This window comes from Dama dama, chromosome 11, assembly GCF_033118175.1.
Source record: "Dama dama isolate Ldn47 chromosome 11, ASM3311817v1, whole genome shotgun sequence".
In the NCBI taxonomy this organism is placed as follows: Eukaryota; Metazoa; Chordata; class Mammalia; order Artiodactyla; family Cervidae; genus Dama; species Dama dama.
In genome coordinates this window covers 58,944,586-58,966,989 of record NC_083691.1, presented here as the reverse complement: position 1 = coordinate 58,966,989, position 22,404 = coordinate 58,944,586, and the positions used below count along the sequence as shown (strand labels likewise).

The following is a 22,404-nucleotide window of genomic DNA, read 5'->3' as shown; positions in this document are numbered from 1 at the left end:
TCACTTGGCAGTTCTGTTTAACCTTCCGAGGAACTGCCAGACCTTTTCCTGAAGTGACTGCGTTTCACATCCCATTACAAACTTCAGTGTGTTGCAGGGTCTGATTTTTCCTTGTCCCTGCCAGCATTTGCCATTATATGTCTCTATCGGTAGCCCTCCTCGTGGTGTCAGGTGGTGTCTAATTGTGTGTCTGTTTCAGATAATGTCTCTTCATTTATTTATATTGGCTCTCTGTTCCCCACCCAGGAATCAAACCGGGGCCCCTGCATTGGGAGCGCAGTCTTAGCCACCACACCACTAGGGATGTCCCTCTCATTGTGGTTTTGATTTGAGTTTCTCGGTGGCTGATGACGTTGAGCATCTTTTAATGGGCCTGTTGGCCATTTCTTTTATTTCCATGGAGAAATGTCTTTTCAGACCCTTAGCCCATTTTAAAATTGGGTTCTTTTTCTTTTCATTTTTGTGTTATAAGAGTTATTTATCCTAGATACAAGTTTCTTATCAGATACACGATATGCAGATATCTTTTTTTTTACCATTCTGTTTGTTGTCTTTTGTTGATGGTATTCTTCTAAGCTCAAAAGATTTAAATATTGATGAAGTTTAATTTTTCTTTTGTTCCTTGTGCTTTGGTGTCACATTGAAGCAGATATAGTCTAATCCAAGGTCACTGTTTTGCCATGTTTTTTCCTAAGAGTTTTATAGGTTTATTTCTTACATTTAGATATTTTGTGTTCATTTTATATGTGGATTTAGATAAGGATCTCCCATCCTTTTGCATCTGACCGCCCAGTGGTCCAGTGCCCATCAAATTGTCTTGCCACCCTTATAAAAAATGAACTGACCATAAACCCAAATGTTTATTTCTGAACTCTCAATTCTATACATTGACTGATGTCTGTCTTTGTGCCAGGACCACACTGTCTTGATTATTGTAGCTTTGTAGTAAGTTTTAAAACTGGGAATTGTGAGTTCTTCAACTTTGTTCTTCTTTTTCAAGATAGTTTTGACTGTTCTGGACCCCTTACAGTTCCTTGTGAATTCTTAGATCAGCCTGTCAGTTTCGACAAAGAAGCTGGCTGAGATTCTGATAGAGATGAATTGAATCTGTAGGTCAGTTTGGGACATATAGCCATGTTAATGGTATTCCAGTTCTTGAACATGGAGTGTCTTTATATTTATTTAGATCTTCATTACCTTCTTTTAATTTTTTCTTTTGTAGTTTTCAGAATATAAGTTTTGTACTTCCTTCGTTGAATTTATTCTACAGTGTCTTATCCTTTTTGATGCTAGTCTGAATTGAATTGTCAGTTTCATTTTTATATTGTGTATTCTCTTGTTGCTTTCCTGGTGGCTCAGTGGTGAAAAATCCACCTGTCATGCAGGGGACGTGGTTTCCATTCCTGGGTCAGAAAAATCCCCTGGGTAAAGAAATGGCAATTCACTCCAGTATTTTTGCATGGGAAAGCCCATGGACAGAGGAGCCTGGTGGGCTACAGTCCATTGGTTTACAAAGAGTCAGACACAATTTAGTGACTAAAGAAACCAAAATAGAAATTCTCTTGGTAAATAGAAACACAGTTGATTTTTGTATTTTCTTAATGTCTTGCAGCCATGCTGAATTCACTGATAAGTTCTAATAGTTTTAAGTAGATTCCTTAGTATTTTCATGCAGGTCATGTTACCTGTAAATACGGGTGGTTTAGCCTCCACCTTTTAAATATAGATGCATTGTATTTCACTTTCTTGCCGAATTGTCCTTGCTGGAATCTCTAACACTTGATGCTGAATAGAAGTGAGAGGAGCAGACCTCCTTGTCTTGTTCCTGATCTCAGGGGAGAGGTTTCAGCCTTTCACCATTGATTATGGTGTTACTGTGGGTTTTTAGAGGTGCCTTTATCAGGCTAAGGAATTTCCCTTCTCTTCCTAGTTTATTCATTTTGCAACCCATCTTGCATACCCAGGATAAATCTCAGCTGATTACCATGTATAATCCTTTTTCATATCTTGCTGGATTTGATTTGCTAGTATTTTGATAATTCCTATGTCTGTGTTTATAAGAGCTATTGGTCTGTAGCTTTCCTTTCTTGTGATGTCTCTTCCTAGTTTTTGTGTCAGAGGTATAATGGCCTTGTATGATAAGTGGGGTAGTGTTTCTTCCTCTTCTACTTTTTGGGAAGACTTTGTGTAGATTTGATGTTAAATTGACCTTTGAACAACATGGGTTTGAGCTGCACTGGTGGATTTCTTTTCAGTGTATATGCACTACAGTACTTGATTTACAGGTGACTCAGGGGTAAAGAATCCGTCAGCCAATGCAGGAGATGTGGGTTTGATTCCTGAGTTGGGAAGATCCCTTGGAGAAGGAAATGGCAACCCACTTCAGTATTCTTGCCTGGGAAATCCCATGGACAGAGGAGCCTGGTGGGCTACAGTCCATGGGGTTGCAAAAGAGTTGGACACAACGTAGTGACTAAACAACAGATACAAGACTGTAGCCATTGTACAGGAGTGGGTTGCCATTTCCTTCTACAAGCTGCAGTCTACAGGCTGCTGTCTGTGGGGGTCACAGAGTTGGACTTGACTTAGTGACTGAACAACAACAACAGTACTTACTACACGGTCTGTGGTTAGTTGAATCTGCAGATGTGGAACCACAGATGTGGATGGCCCACTGTAAAATTACCTTGGATTTTCCAGTGTGTGGTGGTTTGGCACCCCTGACTGTTCAGTTGTTTGAGGGTCAAATGTAATTCTTCTTTAAATGTTTGGTGAAGTTCACCAGAGAAGCCATCTGCACTTGGGCTTAATTCAGTCTCTTGTTATAAATCTACACAGTTTTCTGTTCCTTCTTGAGTTAGTTTTGGTAGTTTCTATCTTTCTAGGAATTCACTGCTTTGGCTGCATACTCTTAAGTTTTGGCAGTGCTGTTTCTTCTTTGTCATTCATGTCAAAGTATTTTCTAATTTACCTTATAATTTACTGTTTGATCCATTAGCCTAAACACTTGCGGATTTCTCAGATTTGTCACTGAGGTCTAACTTCATTCCCGTTTACTCAGAGAACATGCTTTGTATGATTTGAATCCCTTTAAATTTGAGGCTTGTTTAGTGGCCTAGAATATGGTCTGTCCTGGAGAATATTTCCTGTTCTCTTAACAACTTATTGACCAGAAATGTATTAATATGTCTTTTGTTACCCAAATGGTATTGATCTGAGGTGTATCAATATTCACTTATATAACAAATTACCTGACACAGGTGGTTTCTACAAAGATCCCCTGGTCAATAATGTGTTAGAAGAACTGTGTATTATACTGCTGTTGAATGGAGTGTTCCAGGGGTATCTGGTAGGTCCAGCTGGCTTGTTGTGCTTTTCGAGTGTTTATTTCCTTTATTTCTGCTGCGCAGTTCTGTGCAGTGTTGAGAATGAGATGTTGATGTTTCCGGTTATTCTTGGTAAATTCTCTGTTTCTCTCTCCAGTTCTTTCAGCTTTGCTTTACATATTTTGTATCTCTGTTGTTAGATGTGTAAATGTTGATAGATTGACTCTCTTATCCTTACAAAAGGCCCCCTCTTTGTCTGTGAACATTTTTTGTTTGAACTTTGTTTTGTCTGGTAGCATTACAGCCACTCCATCTTTCTAGCTAGTTCTGTGACACCGTGTTTTAGATTCTCACTTTCAGTGCGTTGCACCTTTGAGTCGACAGTGACCCCTTTAGACCATGTGTGCCGCAGCTGCTCAGCTGCTAGCTGTATCCCACTCTTTGTGATCCCACGGACTGGAGTCCTCCAGGCCTCTCTGTCCCTGGGATTTCCCAGGCAAGAATACTGGCATGGGTTGCCATTTCTTTGTTAATCTTTTTATCACCAAGTCCACTTTCTTTTTTTTGTTCCTGTGGATTTGAATTAACTTTGGTGTCATTTCTTTACTGCAAACAACTTTGCTTTCACCTGCCTTCTTTGTTTTATTGTTGTCAGATATGTTTCTACATTTTATAAGGATAAATAACACCGTTTTTTAAGGATAATACATTTTTATAGGGATACATAATACAGTTATATACATATTGTTTTCAACTGCCTTTTTCTTTTTTGTTGTAGTGCTGAAACATACATATAACATAAAATTTTTATTTTAATCAGTAAGTATATAGTTTTTTGGCTTTAAGTGTGTCCACAATGCTGTGCTAAGTAGTTTGGTCTTTAAATTGAAAGCATTTCAGAACAGAAGAAAAAAATGTGATTGTTGTTTGCCTTTTACAGTTAGTTACTCAATTATTTTGTTCTCCCCCTGCCTTCTAGAATCATTTGCCTTAAGCCTGAAGAATTTAGTGTTTCTTGTATGGCCGGTCTGCTAGCAATAAATTCACTCATTTCTTATCTTATTTTTGTTTTTTATCTCTAGAAGTTATCTTTGGTGTTTGTAATTCTTGGCTGCAGTTTCTCTCTGCTGCTTCCTCTGTCATTTGTTAGGAAATGTCAGCAGTGAGTCACGGGGTTCCCTGCACTTCGGGGGTCATTTTCTTTTGCCTCCTGTTCAGTTTCCTGTGGCCGCAGTAACAATTCCACCGACTCTGTAACTTATACCAGCAGAGACTCCCAGTTCTGGAAGCTGGATGTCTACACCCACATTGTTGGCAGGGCTGTCCTCTCTGGTGGCTCTGGGGGGGATTGTCCCAGGCCTTCGTCTGCCGTGTACTTTGGCTAGGAGTCCCTGAGCCCCCTGCTCTGTGGGGCTTCACCCCAGTCTCGGCCTCCACCGCCATGTGTTGCTCTCTCTGTGTCTCATGCTGGACTCGTGGTCCACCCTGCTCCACAGTGACCTCACCTTAACCAGTCACACCTGCAGTGACCCCGTTTCCAAATCATGTCACATTCTGAGGCTCACAGGACGTACACTTTGCCGGACAGTATTCAGCCCAACGCAGCTGCTCTCAGACTTCAGCTTTGTCTCTGGTTGTCGTCATTTTTAGTGTGACATGTCTACCATGTTTACGTTTTCCTGCTTGGAGCTTGTGGAACCTCTTGAACGTGTGGGTTACCGTGTTTCATCAGTTTTGGGGAGTTTCAGCTATTCTTTCCTTAGTATTTTCCCATTACCTGCATGTTGGGGTGGTCATCGGCACCTCATGTTTGTCACAGGCTCTGCTCACATTCCCGTACAAGTTCTGTCTGTTCTGCATATTGCATAAACCACCTCTGGTTCTGGCTTCCCATTTGCATGTTTGTTCTTCTTCTGGATCCAGATTGTTGACTCTCTGGTGCCTTTTCCTCTTTGGTTACTGCACTTGATGACAGAATCTCCATCCATTTCTGTCTTCCGACTTTCTTCTCTTTAGTCTCTCTCCACTTCCTCAGCTGGCTCCCTCCAGTTCTTTGCGTATACTAGTGGTGGCTACCTTGGCGACCACTGAATCTGACGGCTGGGTCCCACGGCAGGTGTGTTGTCTGGTTGCTGTCCTGTGCGTGAGTCCCACACGGCTGTTTCTTTGTGCATCTCGACATTTTTGGTAGAAAACTGGCCACTTTGGGTAGGAGCTGTGGCAGCTCTGGATCCTGTCACCCCTCCCCACCAGGCCTGTTGTATTTTGATTTGTTGGTGTCTTTGTTCAGTGGCCTGGCTGGTCTACGTTGCTGCCATGTTTCCCCTGGAGTGTGAGAGTCTGGTGGCTGCTCATCAGAGCTGCAACCTCGGGCATGGACACGGTCACCCTGGAAGGTGGTCCCAGCACGGGCTTTGTCACTGTTTCTTTCCCTGATGGCCCTGTTGAGCCGTTCTCCTTGTGCGGGGTCACAGCAACTGTTAGGCTCCTCTGGCTGGCCTGTGCTGTGGTCTGTCCTTTCAGCAGGACCTTACGTAATAAATTGTCCCTTGGTCCTACTCAGCTAAATTCTCGCCCCTTTGGCGCTTTGAGCCAAGCTGTGGAGGTTTGTCCTGACTCTGGGGGCTCCAGGGTCTCTCCCGGGTCTGCCTGCTGAACCAGCTGTCCTTGTGGGGCTCCAGCCCCTCTCGCTGCTCTCCATCCCAGTCCCCCTTACGCTTAAACTTTTCCCCCTTTATTCCAAATAAAGTCAGCTCCTTAAGGGACAGCTTTGTTCTCTTTTTTTATTGACTCCTTCTGTCCCCAGGGAACAGTCTCTGAGCCACCTGATGGGAAACCTCTGGAGCTGGAGGAGGGAGTGAACCCAGCTTGCAGGCGGGGAGTGGGGCAGGAGGAGTAGCCCCTGATCTTCTTGCCTCGCCCCTAGGCCACATAGGGGCTGAGCAGGGGTGACCAGGGCCCCAGAGCCACAGCCTTTTGTGGGGGTGGGGAGGAGCTTCTGCTGTAGGGCACAGGTGGGAGCTGGGTAGGGAAAGGGGCACTTGACCACCAGGCTCAGGGGTCAGCAATCCAGACCAGAGGGGACCAGAAATGAGAAATGCTGGAGGCAGGGTTTGCCCTCCCCAGTGAGATGCCGAATCTTGTCACTGGGAGCCCCTGTTTTTGACCATCCCTGAGAATCTCACCTTCTCACCTGCTCTGAACTGGTGGAGGCGGGGTGGGGGTATGGGGGGTGGGGGTGGATGGTGAGGCAGTGAGTGGGCTGGGGCTCCTGTGTCCAGACTGAACTTTAGTGGATTTTCTTGGATAATGGTTTCTTCATCTGCCATTTACCTTGGGACAAAATCCAAAGACTTAAATATTGGGTTCTGGAGTTAGTTTTCACCAGTTGTGGTTGTCTAGTTTGACCAGGTATGTGGAGCACCTGATTGACCTGTGACCTTGATGTATGAAAGGTTAGGATGCAGGGGTGTCTGTTCATAGCCAACATCTCTGTTGAGGGACCATGTGTCCCGGACACCAGAGTTGACACTTGTGACTCAGAGTTAAACTGCTTCCCCCACACAACCTCCTTTTTTTTTTTAGAAGTTACAGAAGGTCCCTGCCTGTTCAAGTGGCTCCATAAATCTCACTGCAAGCAGACTCTGAAGCCTGTGTATACTTGTGTTCTGGGTATTTTCTATCATATCAAAAACGTGCAAGCCTTTAGGCACAGTTTGGGAGAGACATCAGTGAAGAGGGCTTCCCAGGTGGTGCTAGTGGTAAAGAACTCACCTGCCAATGCAGGTTAGACATAAGAGATGTTCAATCTAAGACAATAAGAGGGTCCAGTCCCTGGGTGGGGAAGATCCCTTGGAGGAGGGCATGGCGACCCACTCCAGTATTCTTGCCTGGAGAATCCCATGGACAGAGGAGCCTGGTGGGCTACAGTCCATGGGGTCGCAAAGAGTCGGACATAACAGAAGTGACTTAGCCACACACACATCAGTGAAAAGCTGATTTTCCTAATCTTCCTGCTACCACCCGTCAGAGTGATCAGAAAATCTGACACTCTGTGCTGATATATGAGCCCTGCATAGCCTCTCGTGGGTTCCTGTCACTGCCAGGGAGGATGGTTTTCCTGTCAATGCTGAGCCCTGTGGAGTTAATTTCACTTTCCGTATAATTACAGTCAATAGGCTTAGTGTTTTTCACTCTTCACCACCTCATTGGTTAAGCCACATTTCAGTCATTTGGTGCCCAAGGCTGGCATATGGCCACTGAAACTTAAAGCCTTCTCAGTAATTGTTGAAGCCTCAGCACAAAGAAGAGATTTGCTCCAACAGATTTTGTTTTCTTTTTGCTGATGAATTGTGAGGCCTGAGTTTGGGTGCTGACCTGAGCCGGACCCTGCTGGCTCCCACAGGAGCGTGTGGGGCTGAGATCACGGACCGCAGAGGCAAGTGGAGCTGTGCAGGGCCTGATCCGTTCCATGTGCGAGGCCTGAGGAAGCCGTCTGAGTGCCAAGCTTCTGCCCATTCTGTTTCCATTTGAAATGCTTGCCTGAGGAGATGAAGAAACATTTTATAACCACCCAGCTGTGTTACATGGTGGCACTAGTGGTAAAGAATCTGCCTGCCAGCTCAGGAGATGTAAGAGATGTGGGCTTAGCCCCTGGGTTGGGAAGATCCCCTGGAGAACAAAATGGCAACCCACTACAGTATTCTTGCCTGGAGAATCCCATGGACAGAGGAGCATGACAGGCTACAGTCCATGGAGTCACAAAGTGTCAGACATGACTGAAGCAACCTAGCACACACACATGTAGCTGTGTTACATAAACCTAAGTACTTGAGATAGAAAGGAATTATTCCGGAAAAAATCTTTAATCTATTTTAAGAAATGCTAAGGTACTTCCTTCTCTAGGGGATCTTCCTGATCCAGGGATTGAACCCATATCTCCTGCTTTGGCAGGTGTTTTCTTTACCACTTCTGAAGCCATGAAATTAAAATCGCTTGCTCCTTGGAAGAAAAGCTATGACCAACCTAGACAGCACATTAAAAAGCAGAGACATTACCAGCAAAGGTCCGTCTAGTCAAAGCTATGGCTTTTCCGGTAGTCATGTATGTATGTGAGAGCTGGACCATAAAGAAGGCTGAGCACCAAAGAATTGTTTTGACCTGTGGTGTTGGAGAAGACTCTTGAGAGTCCCTTGGACAGCAAGGAAGTCAAACCAGTCAGTCCTAAAGGAAATCAGTCCTAAATAGTCATTGGAAGGACTGAAACTGAAGCTCCAATACTTTGGCTACCTGATGTGAAGAACTGACTCGCTGGAAAAGACCTTGATGCTGGGAAAGATTGAAGGCAGGAGGAGAAGGGGATGACAGAGTATGAGATGGTTGGATGGCGTCCCTGACCCGATGGATGTGAGTTTGAGCAGGCTCCTGGAGTTGGTGATGGACAGGGTTGCTGGCTTGCTTCAATCCATGGGATCGCAAAGAGTCAGATGGGACTGAGCAACTGAACTGTAACTGTATTCTTACCTGGGAAATCCCATGCACAAAGGAGTCTGGTGGGCCACAGTCTATATGGTTGCAAAGAGTCAGACATGACTTAGCAACTGAACAATAACAAAGGTGCTTCACACAGTTTTTCTTCGCCACTGAGCCTAGTGAGATGTTGGCGGCTGTCCTGTGTGACTTAACACCCTGCTTTTCTGCTGGCTCCCAGGTCTCACCTGGTTACTTTAGGTGCAGAGATAAAGTTGGCATGCCATGGGACATCTTATTTTAGGAAGTGTTTGCATATCGATACAGAGTTACATTAAGAGGGGTTAAATTTCTTCTGAAAAGTTGTAATTTTACTAATGTAGAAACTGTGGGAAAATGCAATTAAACAGAGGTAAGACACAATGAAATCTCACCTGAGTCAAGCACTAGGGGTGAGCCAGATTGGAAGTTAGTAATTTTTCCAGAAAATTGTGCTTACAAATCACCGTGCAGGTGTATAGATGAAAATGTAGGAGCATTGAAGGTAAAACGCACCCCAGACAAGTGGACAGACTATGGAATCAGGAGGACAGGTTGATGTTGTCTTTCTCAGGGATCCAGGGATCCTGGCCCAAAACCCCAGCCCCCAGATGTCGGTTCTCTTCCTGAAGCAAAGGGGAGTAGAATACAGGGTTCCCGACAGAGAACAGGTGCAGCTGATGGGAGACTGAGGGCCTTCTTGGTTGTGCATGTTCTAAACCTTCACATTTGTATTTTCATCTGAGCACATCCTCCGGTGGTGGGCAGGTGGTTCTTCTTGGGCTGGTGTGTTGTTCCCCGCCCCTCACCCCCACCACAGTCAGCCTTCTCCCCTGTTCCCCAGGCAACTTTGCTCACACCTGGGATAAACACTGGAAAGACACATCAGGTTTTCTATGAACAGAGGATTTCATGCAGAGTAAATGTTTTACAACCACAGACCTAGAGGTTAAGATGATTTCTCCTTAGGTAAAAAGTGTGTGTTCTCTCTACTGTTAATTCTTTCACTTTGGAAACAGGAGGGTGACAGGAATGTGAATTTTGGAGGAAGAGAAGGTGAGATGGGTCACCAGGATGAGTAGAGAATGTATTTTCCATCAGTTTATTATTTTTGCTCCTACCCTCCAAAAACAAAATGCACTTTATCTAGCCCCCTCTGCTTACATTATCTGGATCAAGTCTTTTTATTAGTTAAATTTTTTTTTCAGTCATAATTGCCTTTTCCCATTTGCTGGGTGTCTGTTTTAGAAGCGCATTCCTGGTGATCTGTGGCCTCCAGTGGTCATTCAAAGCTGCCCCACTTCTGTTTGGCTGGGTCTCTGACAGTGCATAACCAAAGAGTGCAACTTACTCACGTAGGGCCTTGGTCTGCACACAGTATCTACTGCTGCTTATTTTGTTCTTGTGAACAGCTTGAAAGAGCGTTAACTTTTTATTAGGTTTCTGAGTCCAGTTTAAACATGACATCCTTCTTTTTGGTAGTTCACCAAATAGACGCATATTCTGGTCACTTTTTACAAAAGTGATTCTAGAAGAATTAGCATCCCATCAGTGATGCTAACGGAGAAGGCAATGGCACCCCACTCCAGTACTCTTGCCTGGAAAATCCCATGGACAGAGGAGCCTGGTGGGCTGCAGTCCACGGGGTCCCTAAGAGTTGGATACGACTGAGCAACTTCACTTTCTCTTTTCAGTTTCATTCATTGGAGAAGGAAATGGCAACCCACTCCAGTATTCTTGCCCAGAGAATCCCACAGACAGAGGAGCCTGGTGGGCTGCCGTCTATAGGGTTGCACAGAGTCGGACATGACTGAATCGACTTAGCAGTAGCAGTGATGCTAAGCGTCCCACCCATATAAAACAAGGACCTTTTAGTAATGAAAGGTTCTCCATCGAAGAGTGCACTTTGAACTCATAACTGCTACTTTCCATATCACTTACTGGTGGCAGTTTGGATTTCCAGACTGCCTAGACGTATACAGGTCCAACTCCCTGCTCTGGAGTCACAGGACCCACACCTGTGGACCCACAGGTCCACAGCCTGCCTGCACACACCCTCCCCTGCCCGCACACACAACCCCCTCCCCGCACACACCCTCACCTAGCCACACACACCCCCCTGCCCCCACACACACTCTCCCCTGCGCGCACACACCCCCCTGCCCACACACACACTCTCCCCTGCCCGCAAACACCCCTCTGCCCGCACACACACCCTCCCCTGCCCGCACACACCCTCCCCTGCTCAGTAGGGGCTACACTGGTACACATCCCTTGTACAGAGTGATCACCGTCCTCTCCTCTCCTGTCCCCACGCAGGTAACTGGGGGCGCAGGCTTTGTGGGTTCCCACCTCACAGACAAACTCATGATGGACGGTCACGAAGTGACCGTGGTGGACAACTTCTTCACCGGCAGGAAGAGGAACGTGGAGCACTGGATCGGCCACGAGAACTTTGAGCTGATCAACCACGACGTGGTGGAGCCACTGTACATTGAAGGTGAGCGAGGGCTACTGTGCTGGTTGGTGCCTGGTGGGTGGGCGGGCTCGATGGGGCCCCCGGATGGGTGGCTGACTCGATCATGTGGAGTCCCTGTCTGGTTTTGGAAAGTCTCACCACATCTCGGGCACTACCCTGGCCTCTGTGATGGAGACTGGATTGGGGAGCGGTCTGGATTCCCTGTTACATGGCTGTCGATCTGATATTTACAGCAGGGCAGGAATGTTCTTCTGTGGGCAAGCATTCTGTGAGACTGTTTTGGTCTGTTTGTCTCCTGGGCTGGCATGCTGTGTGGGTTTTTACAGGGTCCCAGGGGTACCACTTGATCTTCATCTCCCCAACAGAGGTCTACCAGCTTCTTCTCAGCACACATCTTGTTATTTTCAAGTGTGACCACTGTGGTTTATTCTGATTTCCTATTTCCAGTGGGAAAGTAGCTTTTGTCTGGACTCAGGACGGGGTGGTCCATGTGGAGGAGGAGCTTATAACTGGGGTGGCTCGAGTCTGGGCGGGCGCAGTAGCCTCTGGGCCCCCTTGTGGTGATGAGTTATGAAATGGTCAAACAGGAAGCCTTATTGTCACAGGGGTTGCGACAGAGGCCTCTGCATTGTCAGGGTTAGAGGATTAGGAAAGAAAGTTGTTGCTTTGGAAGAAATTGTAATCACTGAAATAACTTAATCAGATTGTTTATGGCCTTAAAAGAATTCTGGATTTTACCCACCACAGCGTTTAAGTTTTTGATGTTGAATCTACCCTGCAGACTGGCTCTGGAAGCAGTAAAGTGAATTATTCTCCCCCCTACCCCACCCCCCAACCCATTCAGGACGTGGGAGGTTTCTGAAAAGCCAGGCCCAGTGGAGGGTGTGTGCGGTTTGTGGGGTGGACACCAGGCCGTCGGGACGGTGGTCGCTGAGCTGTGGCTGGGGAACGTGACGTCACCTTGGACGCAGGCAGGTGTCTGTTCCAGGAGAGGGCCCTAGGGACAGGACAGCGGGCGGTGATCCTGAAAGGAGGGGGAGCCCCTCGGAAGATGAGTTGGAAAAGGAAGGAACTATCTTCGTGGGCGGGTGGTCTTTAGGTTTCTGATCTGACCGATTGGGAGCCTGGAGTAGCCCCTCCTGTCCTCACAGCTGGGAGATGAGCAGATTGATGGCCGGCAGCCTTTTCCGCTCCTGCAGGGGACAGAGAGCCCTGCCCTAGGATCCCAAGATGGTGCTGGACACAGAACCCCGACTGGGTGGAAGTGAGTGGGAGCTGCCCCGGGGCTGGGACAGTGTGGACGGGCTGTAAGTCCCAGCCTCAACTCTGGGGGTCGGGGGCCCTTGTGTTAAGTTTCCCCTCCAGGAGCCCCATGAGGGGGGTTCTCAGTGACAGGTTTCCAGCGAGGGGGCCGGGGGGACGAGCCCTCCTAAAAATCCACCCAGAGAACCCAGTTCTCCCCTGAAGGCTCCTCAGGGGAGACCTCCCCCCATAGCCTGACCAACATGGATGGATGCCCCCAGCCCAGGCTCACGACGAGGAGACCCCATCCTGGGACCCCCTCCCCCTGCCTCACTCCCCACGCCCCTCAGTGGAGACCCCAAGGACAACAGGTGCACCAGAGGAATCCCAGGGCCCCAGGCCTAGGTAAGGAAGAGTCTCTAGGGAAACCCAGGGACAACCAGGGAGACCACACCAAGGTCCCAGGGGGTTAGCCTCTGACCCCAAGGGCTGCAGGGCAGCAAGCGCAGCTTGTGTCCAGCCTGTTTATCCCCACTGTTCCTGGTGCATGGTGCACGTCCAAGGTACAGACTCGGTCTGAAGAGGCAAAGCCAGCATCAGACCTGGAGCAGACGTAGCAGGGACATGAAGTTACCAGAATGACTGTTTAAATACCTCTGATCCATGTGCAGAGGACACGGATAGGTAAAGTGGAGTCGGCAGAGATGGGAGGGTCACAGGGGCTGAGAGATAGAATGTCATGGTCAAGGGGTTAAGAGTCTGGCCTTCTATACAGGGGACACAGGTTTGATACCTGACCTGGGGAGCTCCCACATGCTGCAGAGCAGCTAAGTCTGAGCATCCGCAAAGACCAGAAATAATTAAATAACTAAAAGGCAAGAAATAATTAAAAATAAACAAAAATTTTAAAAGTTACATAGAAGAGAATCTTAATTTTTTCTCCCCTTTCAAAAGATGATTCTTTCCTAGTGATAAAAGTAATACACAGATGCTACAGAACATTTGGAAAAGTATAAAAAAGAAAATAGAAAATTAATCCTCTTATCCAAAAATGCTCTCTCTGTTCTTATTAACATCTAATCAGTTTTTCTTTAAATGTGATCTTTTTAGATTAAATGTATGGTTAATAGGCAATATAAATTATATGGTTCAATTTTTTTAAAAAAAATTAAAAAGAAATTCCTTAAAAAGTCTTCCTCTTGCCTCTGCCTGCCACCTCACTCCAGGAGACTGCTCTTAATATTCGCTCATCTGCAGTTTCCTTCTGTGACCCAGTTAACACAAGCAGGTATTCATGATTCTTCCCCACGGTAGAGAAAGTAGCATTTTTTGTGTTGCTCTGAATTTTTTCCCCCTTGCTTTTTGTATCCTGGTGATCTTTCTGTATCATTCACGCAGTGCTACTTCATTATTATTTTGTTTATTATTATTTTCATTTTTTTGGCACTTAGTCGTGTTCTGCTGTGCGGCTGCACCAGGTCTTTTTACAGAGACTTGTCTCCCCCCTACTCTGTGCTGTTAGCATCTGCCCACGGCGTGAACATAGCACAGCTTCGTCACCCCATGTGGCTGGGGGCGGGGCTTGTTTGCCGCACCTGGCCGTCCAGGAAGTGGACGTGGCTCGGGAAGTGCCCGGTACGGATGTGAGGTCACTGCTGTTATCACCTGGGATGTGTGTAGCCTGTGACTCCCCAGAGCTTCCCTGAGAGCTTGTCCCCCCGCTTCATGGGCAGCGTGTCTGCAGAGAAGGCAGCAGGCAGAGAGGCCCTGGTGGCTGGGGAGCTGGGTCCTGGCCCTGACGGCGCCCTGGGAGGACATCCAGGGGCCCAGAGCCACAGGCAGATGACGGTAGTGACCTTAGTGACCCCGATGTGCACTGCTGTGTCCTGGCACTGTTGGCATGTCTTTGTGGTGGACACTGCTAGTTCTCTGAACATGTGTGTCGGGTGGGGTGTTAGCCCTGGGTGCTGAGCCCTTTCTGTTAGTTCCTTGTACCAGGCGGAAGAATCCAAGACCCGCAACTCTGCCAGGTGATGGTAAGAGGTGGGACTGAAAACGGCATTTGCTGAGAGCTTTGGGTCCGTGTTTCTGTGGGCATTTGAAGAGTGCCCCTCAGATTAGAATGTTTCTGTAGAATTATATTCAGTAGTTTAGAAATTTTCCCACTTACAGTGATGGTGCAAGTGTAAGCATTGAACGCAGAGGCTGTGGAGCTCAGAGACCCTCTGTGTAACATGGAATTCCTCCAGGGAAGCCAGCACGTTGGGTGCCGCCTTTTATCATTGTGGGGGGCGGGGGGCATGCCAGCTGGTGGCTGATCCGGGGCTGGGCCAGACCTCAAGCAGGCAGCCTCCCCTTGGCATTAAGTCAGTATTATTTGATACGAAGTCAAGGCACAATCCCACTCTTAATTTTCCATGCCAAGAGAAATTTGGTCTTTACACTTTGAAAAGTTGTGTATCTTCTTAAGCCCTGTTTTCCACCACAGATGCTGGTGTCGGGGAGCAGTGGTCAGGCTGTGTGTGCCATGTGGCCATGAGTGGCCATGACACGGCAGAGGTTTGACACAGGTCACGCAGAGAACTTGGTTAAAAAAACATGGTAAAAAGAAAAATACTGCAGGAAGATGTAAATATTCTGTCTCTCTGTGGATTTCCCCTTTGGTAGGAGATAGCACCTGATTTTTTTTTTTGGTATGGATTCTGAGAAGTAATTTTGAATTATCTCAAGAGCTGTTAGTTTTGAGTGCTTTTTTCTTTCTGTATCTATGTCTCACATGTGCCGAATTCATTCATTTGGGGTTAGACTGAGTTTTCAGAATTCACAGGAGGACCAGTGTGCTGTGGCCACCCCACCCTGGGCCCGTCTTCCTCCCAGCATAAAAATAACATGCCCACAGCCTGCCAAGAACACTACTTTGAACCTATTTAAGGAAATTATGCGAGAAAGGAGAACTCAAGTTGGTTTTACTGTTTTAATCACGCTTTAACTTGAGCTCTTTCGGGCTCATTTCTCAAGGCTCCTGTTTTCCCAGCTGCCGTTACGGCATGCCGGCTTGTTCATGGGACAGTGTGGCGGGAGAGTCGCTTGGTGGCTGGCAGCCAGCACAGACGGATTGCTACGCTGGTCGCCCTCCCCCGGCTCAGGGATTTGAACATCATGCTTGTTTGGGTGCAGTGTGCCATGCAGTGGGCAGGCTCTGAGCATTTTTTCCTGGGTGGTGAGAGTTCACCTTGGTTATTAATGCTTCATGGTGTCTTCCTAGCACCTCTCATGACTGATTTTTTATGCTTGTTCTGAAGTTTCCCCCACTGTCCTGCCCGTAATTCCTTCTGGGAGACTGTCAGTGACTGGTGAGGGCACTGGGGCCTTACTGTTACAGGCAGGATGTGTCCCCTATGGAAGGAGACACTGCTTAAGGCCACGTGAGGTCTCGTGTTACAGAGCGTGCCTTAGCCCTCCCAGGAGGGGCGGGGGGGCAGTCCTTTGCTCACTGGGCCGTCTGTGCAGGGACCCTGCGTGCGTCTCGCCTCTTGGGCCGTCTGTGCGGGGACCCTGCGTGGCTCTCACCTCTTGGCTACTGTAAGCAATGCTGCTGGGCACGTGCGAGCGCGAGTGTCTCTTTGAGACTCTGCTCTTTCATTCCCTTGGCTGTAGTCCCAGGAGTGAAATGTCGTCCTATGTTGATTCCATTTCTAATATTCTGAGGGAAGGCCCCACTGTTACCATGGTGGCTGCAGCGTTTGCCTTCCCACCAGCAGTGCACAAGGGCTCCAGTTTCTCCACATCCTTGAAGACAGCTTTTGTTACTCTTTGGGGGGGTTTTTGGTAGTAGACATCCTGATCCATGTGAGGCAATACCTCAGTGTGGTCTTGATTTTCGTGTTTCTGTTAAGTGACATTGAGCATTTTTTCATACGCTTATTAGCCATTTGTGTATCATCTTTGGAGATGTATCAATATATTCAATGTTTGCATCTTTTAAGTTGGTTGATTTTGTGTTGTTCATTTTAAGAGTTCTTTATGTATTCTGAATATTAGCTTATCACATATAATTTGCAAGTATTTTCTCCCATTCTGTAGGCTGTCTTTACTTTGTTGATGGTGTCTTTTGATCCTGGCAGAATGTTTGACCTAGTCTCATTTGTCTATTTTTGCTCTGTTTCCTTTACTTTTGGTGTCAAATTCAAGAAATCTTTCCTAAATTCAGTGTCATGCAGCTTTCCCCGTGTGTTTTCTTCTGGGAGTTTTATTCCTTTAAGTCTTGTATTTAGGCTCTTAGTCTGTTTCGAGTTGGTTTTTGTGTGTGGTGTAAGATCAGGGTCCAGTCTCATTCTTTTGCACGTGGATGTGCAGTTTTCCCAACACCATTTGTCAAAGAGACTATCCTTTCTCCACTGTGTGGCTCAGCACCCTTGTCAGAGATCTTGTGACTGTACACAGAGGGTTTATTTGTGAGCTGTCTACTGCAATCCTTTGGTCTCTATGTCTTTATACCAGTAACACACCCTTTTGTTACTGTAGCTTTGTATTGTGTTTTGAAATCAGAAAATGTGAGTCCTTCAACTTTGCACTTTTTCAAAGTTATCTTGGCTATTTGGACACTCTTGAGAGTTTCCATATGAATGTTGTTTTCAATTTTTATTTATTCATTCATTTCTGGGGTCGAGGGCACAGATATTAAAGCATTACCTCTGTGCCAGGGGAGTCATGTGGGATCCAGACGTTTTCGCTATTCATGGCTCTAAAACCACCTCTAGATCTGGTGTTTATACTGCAGGATAAGTAGAAACAGAGCAAAAGCTCTCTCATCTCCCACACTTTCCTCCCTTTGTGTCAGATTTGTTTTTATAAACTTAAAATATTGCTCATTTTGATATTCATGCTTCTCTCCGTGTCTGAGAACTCAGTCTGCCTTCCAGTCTGAGCACTTCATCCAGATAGATCTTCTCAGGGAGCAGTCCACTTGGCGATCAGACCGATTCTAGGTAGAGGGGAACAGGCCACATGAGGGGCCCCGGCATGCTCTTGTTCCGGATGATCAGACTTTGTTTCTGTCTAAAGTTCTTCCAGTCTCATATATGTGAACTAGTTTCTAAGAAGAATGAAAGGTGATGAGTAGAATTTCGGTGAAAGATACATGAGCACTGTTTGCACGCGGTCCAATTCTGGGAGGTCCTCATTTTCCAGTGTTTTCCCTGAAAGTAACAGGTGTGTTTTGCCTCCCACCACCCCTCACAGTGGACCAGATCTACCACCTGGCGTCTCCTGCCTCGCCTCCCAACTACATGTACAATCCCATCAAGACATTGAAGACCAACACCATCGGAACACTAAACATGCTGGGTGAGTCAGTCCCTCATCCTGCAGGCCGTCAGGGTGTCGGGACCAGGCACTGGATCCTGTCAGTTCTGTTCTTCAGCCCCCCTTCCCCATGCATGCTCTCAGGGTGACTGGATTTGCCGTCACAACTCATCATGGGTGTCCATCGCTGTGGGAATCGGTCTGCATTGCCTCAGTGACATCCCAAGCCTTCCAAGTGGCCGCCTGCCCCTCCTGCACTTCCCCTACTTGTGGCATGCGTGCCTTGGGGCTGGAAGGGGCACTGTAGGCTCTGATGTGAGGTGGGGTGTGGGCTGGGCCCACAGGGTTGGGGATGGGAGAGCCTCCTCGTGGGGTTGAGGGAACTAAGCTCCAGACTGACCACAGGCCTCATCCTGGAAGTGGAAGGTGAGCATGAGCACCGCCCCGGGTGGCCGTGTTTGAGCCCACAGACAAATCCAGAGCGTGGACCACGTGCACTGGGTGGTTGAGGTCAGAGGCGCTTCCGTTCCCATGGGTTTAAAGACCAAGGGTTTTGATTAGGTTTGAAGTGAAGAGAGGAACCGCTTCTTTAAATGTCAAGTGAAAAGTGGATTTAATTATGGAATATTTAAAGCAGATTTTGTAACTGGGTTTGGGAAACAGCCCTGCATTTCAATTTGAGAAAGGGGCAGCGGGGAGGGGAGCACGGTCTCTTAGAGAAAACCTTCGGGGCAGCAGGCTCTACAGGAAGTGAAGGACGCTTTCTCTAACTCAGAGGGCACTGGTGTCCTGACCATCAGGTGCATGTGGTGGAGACACCCTGTTCTTAGCACTGCATGCACCTGCCCCCAGCTCTCTCCAGCCCCCCACCCCACCTCCACGTGGGGCTGGAGGCAGTGCAGAAACAGCTACCATGCTCACAATATTTAGAAAGAGGACCTTCCTCCCACCTGTTACATGATGCTCCCTCCTGTCCACTGACAGGGGGTAGGTCAGATGAGGTTACACTCGGGTACTTGGTGACCATGGGGGATGGAGAGGTTCCCACAGCTGATGCCCTGAAATGCCCTTAGAGCAGGGGCCCCAGGTACCGGTCCATGACCTGTTAGGAACTGGGCCGCACAGCAGGAGGTGAGCAGCGAGTGAAGCTTCATCTGTATTTACAGCCACTCCCCATCACTCACATTTCCGCCTGAGCTCTGCCTCCTATCAGGTCAGGGGCAGCATTAGATTCTCATAGGAGCACAGACCCCACTGTGAACTGCACATGCAAGGAACCTAGGTTGAGAGCCCCTTATAAGACTCCACTGCCTGTTGATCTCAGGTGGAGCTGAGGCGATAATGCTAGTGCTGGGGAGCAGCTGCAGTTACAGAGTATCACTGGCAGAGAGGTCTGACTGCAGAGACCAGAATAAATCAGCTGTAGACTCATGTCCGAACCCTGCCAGTGAGTGGCAAGTGACAGCTAAGCTGCATCTGGCAAAGTGTGTAATTATTTTACTATATGTCACAGTGTAATAATAATAGAAATAAAGTGCACAATAAATGTAATGTGCTCGAACTGTCCCCAAACCATCCTCCTACCCCTGCCGCGTCTTTGGAATAATTGTCTTCCATTAAACCGGCCCCTGGTGCCCAAAAGGTTGGGGGCTGCTGTCTTAGAGATTGACCTGAGCTTGGCAGGTGACAATACTCTAGTCCATTTTTGCTGAGAAGGGGTCAGAGCTGGACACAGACATGGCCAGTTACTTTGGAGAAGATACTGCGGAAGCTGGACCTCAAAGGAAAGAGGGAGTGGGGCAGAGGTACCTGAACAGGAGACGGTCTTGGGCACAGTTGGAGGTGCCTGGGGCATGTGGGGAGCAGAGGAGAGAAGGCTGACCATCAATGGAGAGAGTGTCAGGGTTCGAAGGACCTTGCTCTCTGCCTGCGAGGGTGAGGGTAGTTACCTGATGGGGTGCTGGTTGCCACGTTCAGGTAAAGGGATCTTTATAAAATTCCCCACGTCATGCCTTATAATAAAGTCCACAGGCTGTGCGTTTGGCCCTGTTCACAGTCACACATGTCCAGCTAACTGCCGTGTTTCTGGGAGTTCATTTGTGCTTTTCTTACAGTTTAAATTTAGATTCCAAAGTAGATGCAGTAAGAGTGGATAACTTACAGTGCCCGGATGGCCAGATAACATTTATACCAAAACAATCCTTAAATTGGCTGTACGCTTGTTTTCCTTGTTCCTTGAAGCTGACAGTGTCCTGTCATGTTTCCGCAGGGCTGGCAAAGCGAGTTGGGGCCCGTCTACTCCTGGCCTCCACCTCAGAGGTGTACGGAGGTGAGTGGGTATCACTCCAGCCCCCTGGACAGCTGGCTCCTGTCACAGCAGCAGGGGGAGAAGGACCAGTGAGTCTAGACTCGTTTCCAGAAGGTCCGCCTGGCTGTTTCTCTGCAGCAGGCAGCGGCCAAGGGGTTCCCTCCTCTGGATGGGATGAGCCTTTTTCTCCTGCTGAAGGACCTCCCCTAACTAGGACTGGGTTATGTCACCTTGCCAACGAGCAGCGGCCACTTAAAAATTCACAGAAGTGTCTTTGCTCCAGAGGCACCTCAGGAGTCAGATCATGGAGGCTTCACTGGTTTAGCCAGAGGGTTTGCTCTTTAGTGAAACCAGCACCCCCATCCCCTCCGCTCTCCAAATCCCAGAAGCTCAGGGGTCAGGAGACAGATGGTGGGGAGACAAATGTGTGCTGGTTGCCTCCTCTGTTTTAGGGTAGGTTCTGAGAGAGCCTTAAGTAGGTGGAGCTAGAAAACCCTGGCGCCTGCTTTGCCCTGCCCGCCCCAAACCTTGAGGATGTGAGCGTTCAGAGGGAGCCAAGGGCCCGGTCTACTCAGGGGCTCCTGCCCAGCCCTGCCTGCAGACGCAGGGTGCTGGAGAACCACTTAGTGGATGCAGCGGAAGCCAGATGCTAATGCAGTGTGATTTTCTCCAGGCGTTGCTGTCACGGCCGGGAAGTGAGAGGGCAGTGTGGGAAGAGATGCCTTTTAAAAAAATAAATAAGGGAACCAAGTGAAAAAAATCATAGAAGCTGCAGTTCTGATGACGCGGCTCTGCTCTTTGCCTCCGCTGGCAAGGCAGAGCACCCCCACAACTCTGAAGTCCAGGCAGCGCCCAGCCTCCCACCAGCTCCAGGAAGGGATATTGAGAGGTGCTTCCCATCTCCAGACTCTGCAGAGCTTGGCAGGTCCCCACGCGGTACAAGGAGGCCCTTTGTATCATGTGTCCCAGAAGCAGTGAGGCCGTGTCCTTGTTCCTGTCTCGGTGTCCTGATGGTCCCTATCCTGCCCCGGATGTCTTTTCCACGACCCCCTACTACCCTCACTTAGCATCTCGCCTCTGATGTCAGCTTGTGAGTGATGTTGGGGCGATTCTCAGAGGTCCCCAGGTCTGCTCCAACAGTGGTGCCTGCAGGCACCCCCATCTGGTGTGCCGGCCCCCCCGATGCTGAAGAGGGGACGGGTTTGAGATGATGTGTCCCCTGCATCCTCACTGCTGTAGTAACAAAGTGGCTTTGTGAGGGGGTGAAGCTGGGTCGTGAACCTCTGGCATTTCCACCCAACTGGTGCCAGCTGAGGAGCAGGTGTCTATGCCCCCCCTTTTCTGTTGGTCCTCTGCGGCATTCAGGGCCTCTCTGTGGGTGTCCAGCCTACCCCGCCCTTAGCAGAAATCCCAAATCCCCTCTGATAGGTGTCTCTCCAGGTGAGATGCTGATCCTGGTCTTTCCCAAACTCCCTTTTGCATCATCGTTATCCATTGTCTGTGAAATATGTGAACTTGAACAAAGGGAGGTTCTGAAAGCGCTTCCTCTTCCACCACCACCCCCCTCCCTCCTGCAGACCCTGAAGTCCACCCACAAACCGAGGATTACTGGGGCCACGTGAATCCCATAGGACCCCGAGCCTGCTATGACGAAGGGAAGCGAGTCGCCGAGACCATGTGCTATGCCTACATGAAGCAGGTATCAGGGGCTGGCAGTGTAGACAGGTCACTGTGCTGGATTGAGTACAGTTGACCATGGTTGACCCTGTCCAGGGACGGGTTCCCTGGTTCCCCACTGTCATAAATTAACAGTGCTGTCAACAGCCATTCCCATGTCTCATTTTTAAAAAATGATTTCTGGGGATGAAGCCTTGGGTTTTGAAGACCCTGGCGTGGCTGGATCAGCTTTATGACTAACCGCCCACCAGCAGTTAATAATAAGTGCTTCTGTTTTCTCAAAGCCTCTGGGTGGGTGGACACTTTTTTTTTTTAACTTCTCTTTCTGTGATCTAGTGGGTATACTTCATTTTTGCTTTCAGATGGGCGTCTTCAGGGATTGTTATTCACCCTCTGAGTCCCTGCCTCCTTAGTCATCCCATGCTGCGGCCTGCCCATGGATCTTTCCGTGTTATGGATTTGCTCATTCCCAGCTGAGGGGTGGGGGTCTGGGTTCCCACCTGGCTTCCCGCTGTCTGCTGTGGGCTGTGAGCTATTGCTCACAGGCCCTGTCCCGTCCG

The 22,404-nt window shown here is 48.2% G+C and overlaps 1 protein-coding gene across 3 annotated transcripts in view; it reads left to right on the top strand.

Moving 5' to 3' along the window:
* UXS1 (UDP-glucuronate decarboxylase 1) overlaps nt 1-22,404 on the top strand; it is a 54,923-nt gene that overhangs the window by 20,827 nt on the left and 11,692 nt on the right. For 2 of the 3 annotated variants that reach the window (XM_061155338.1, XM_061155337.1), the window contains exons 6-9: nt 11,154-11,334; nt 17,797-17,901; nt 20,129-20,188; nt 21,745-21,866. In XM_061155338.1, coding sequence (XP_061011321.1) covers nt 11,154-11,334; nt 17,797-17,901; nt 20,129-20,188; nt 21,745-21,866 — 468 coding nt within the window. The remainder of the gene's footprint in view (nt 1-11,153; nt 11,335-17,796; nt 17,902-20,128; nt 20,189-21,744; nt 21,867-22,404) is intronic. The other variant, XM_061155339.1, reaches the window with a different exon arrangement.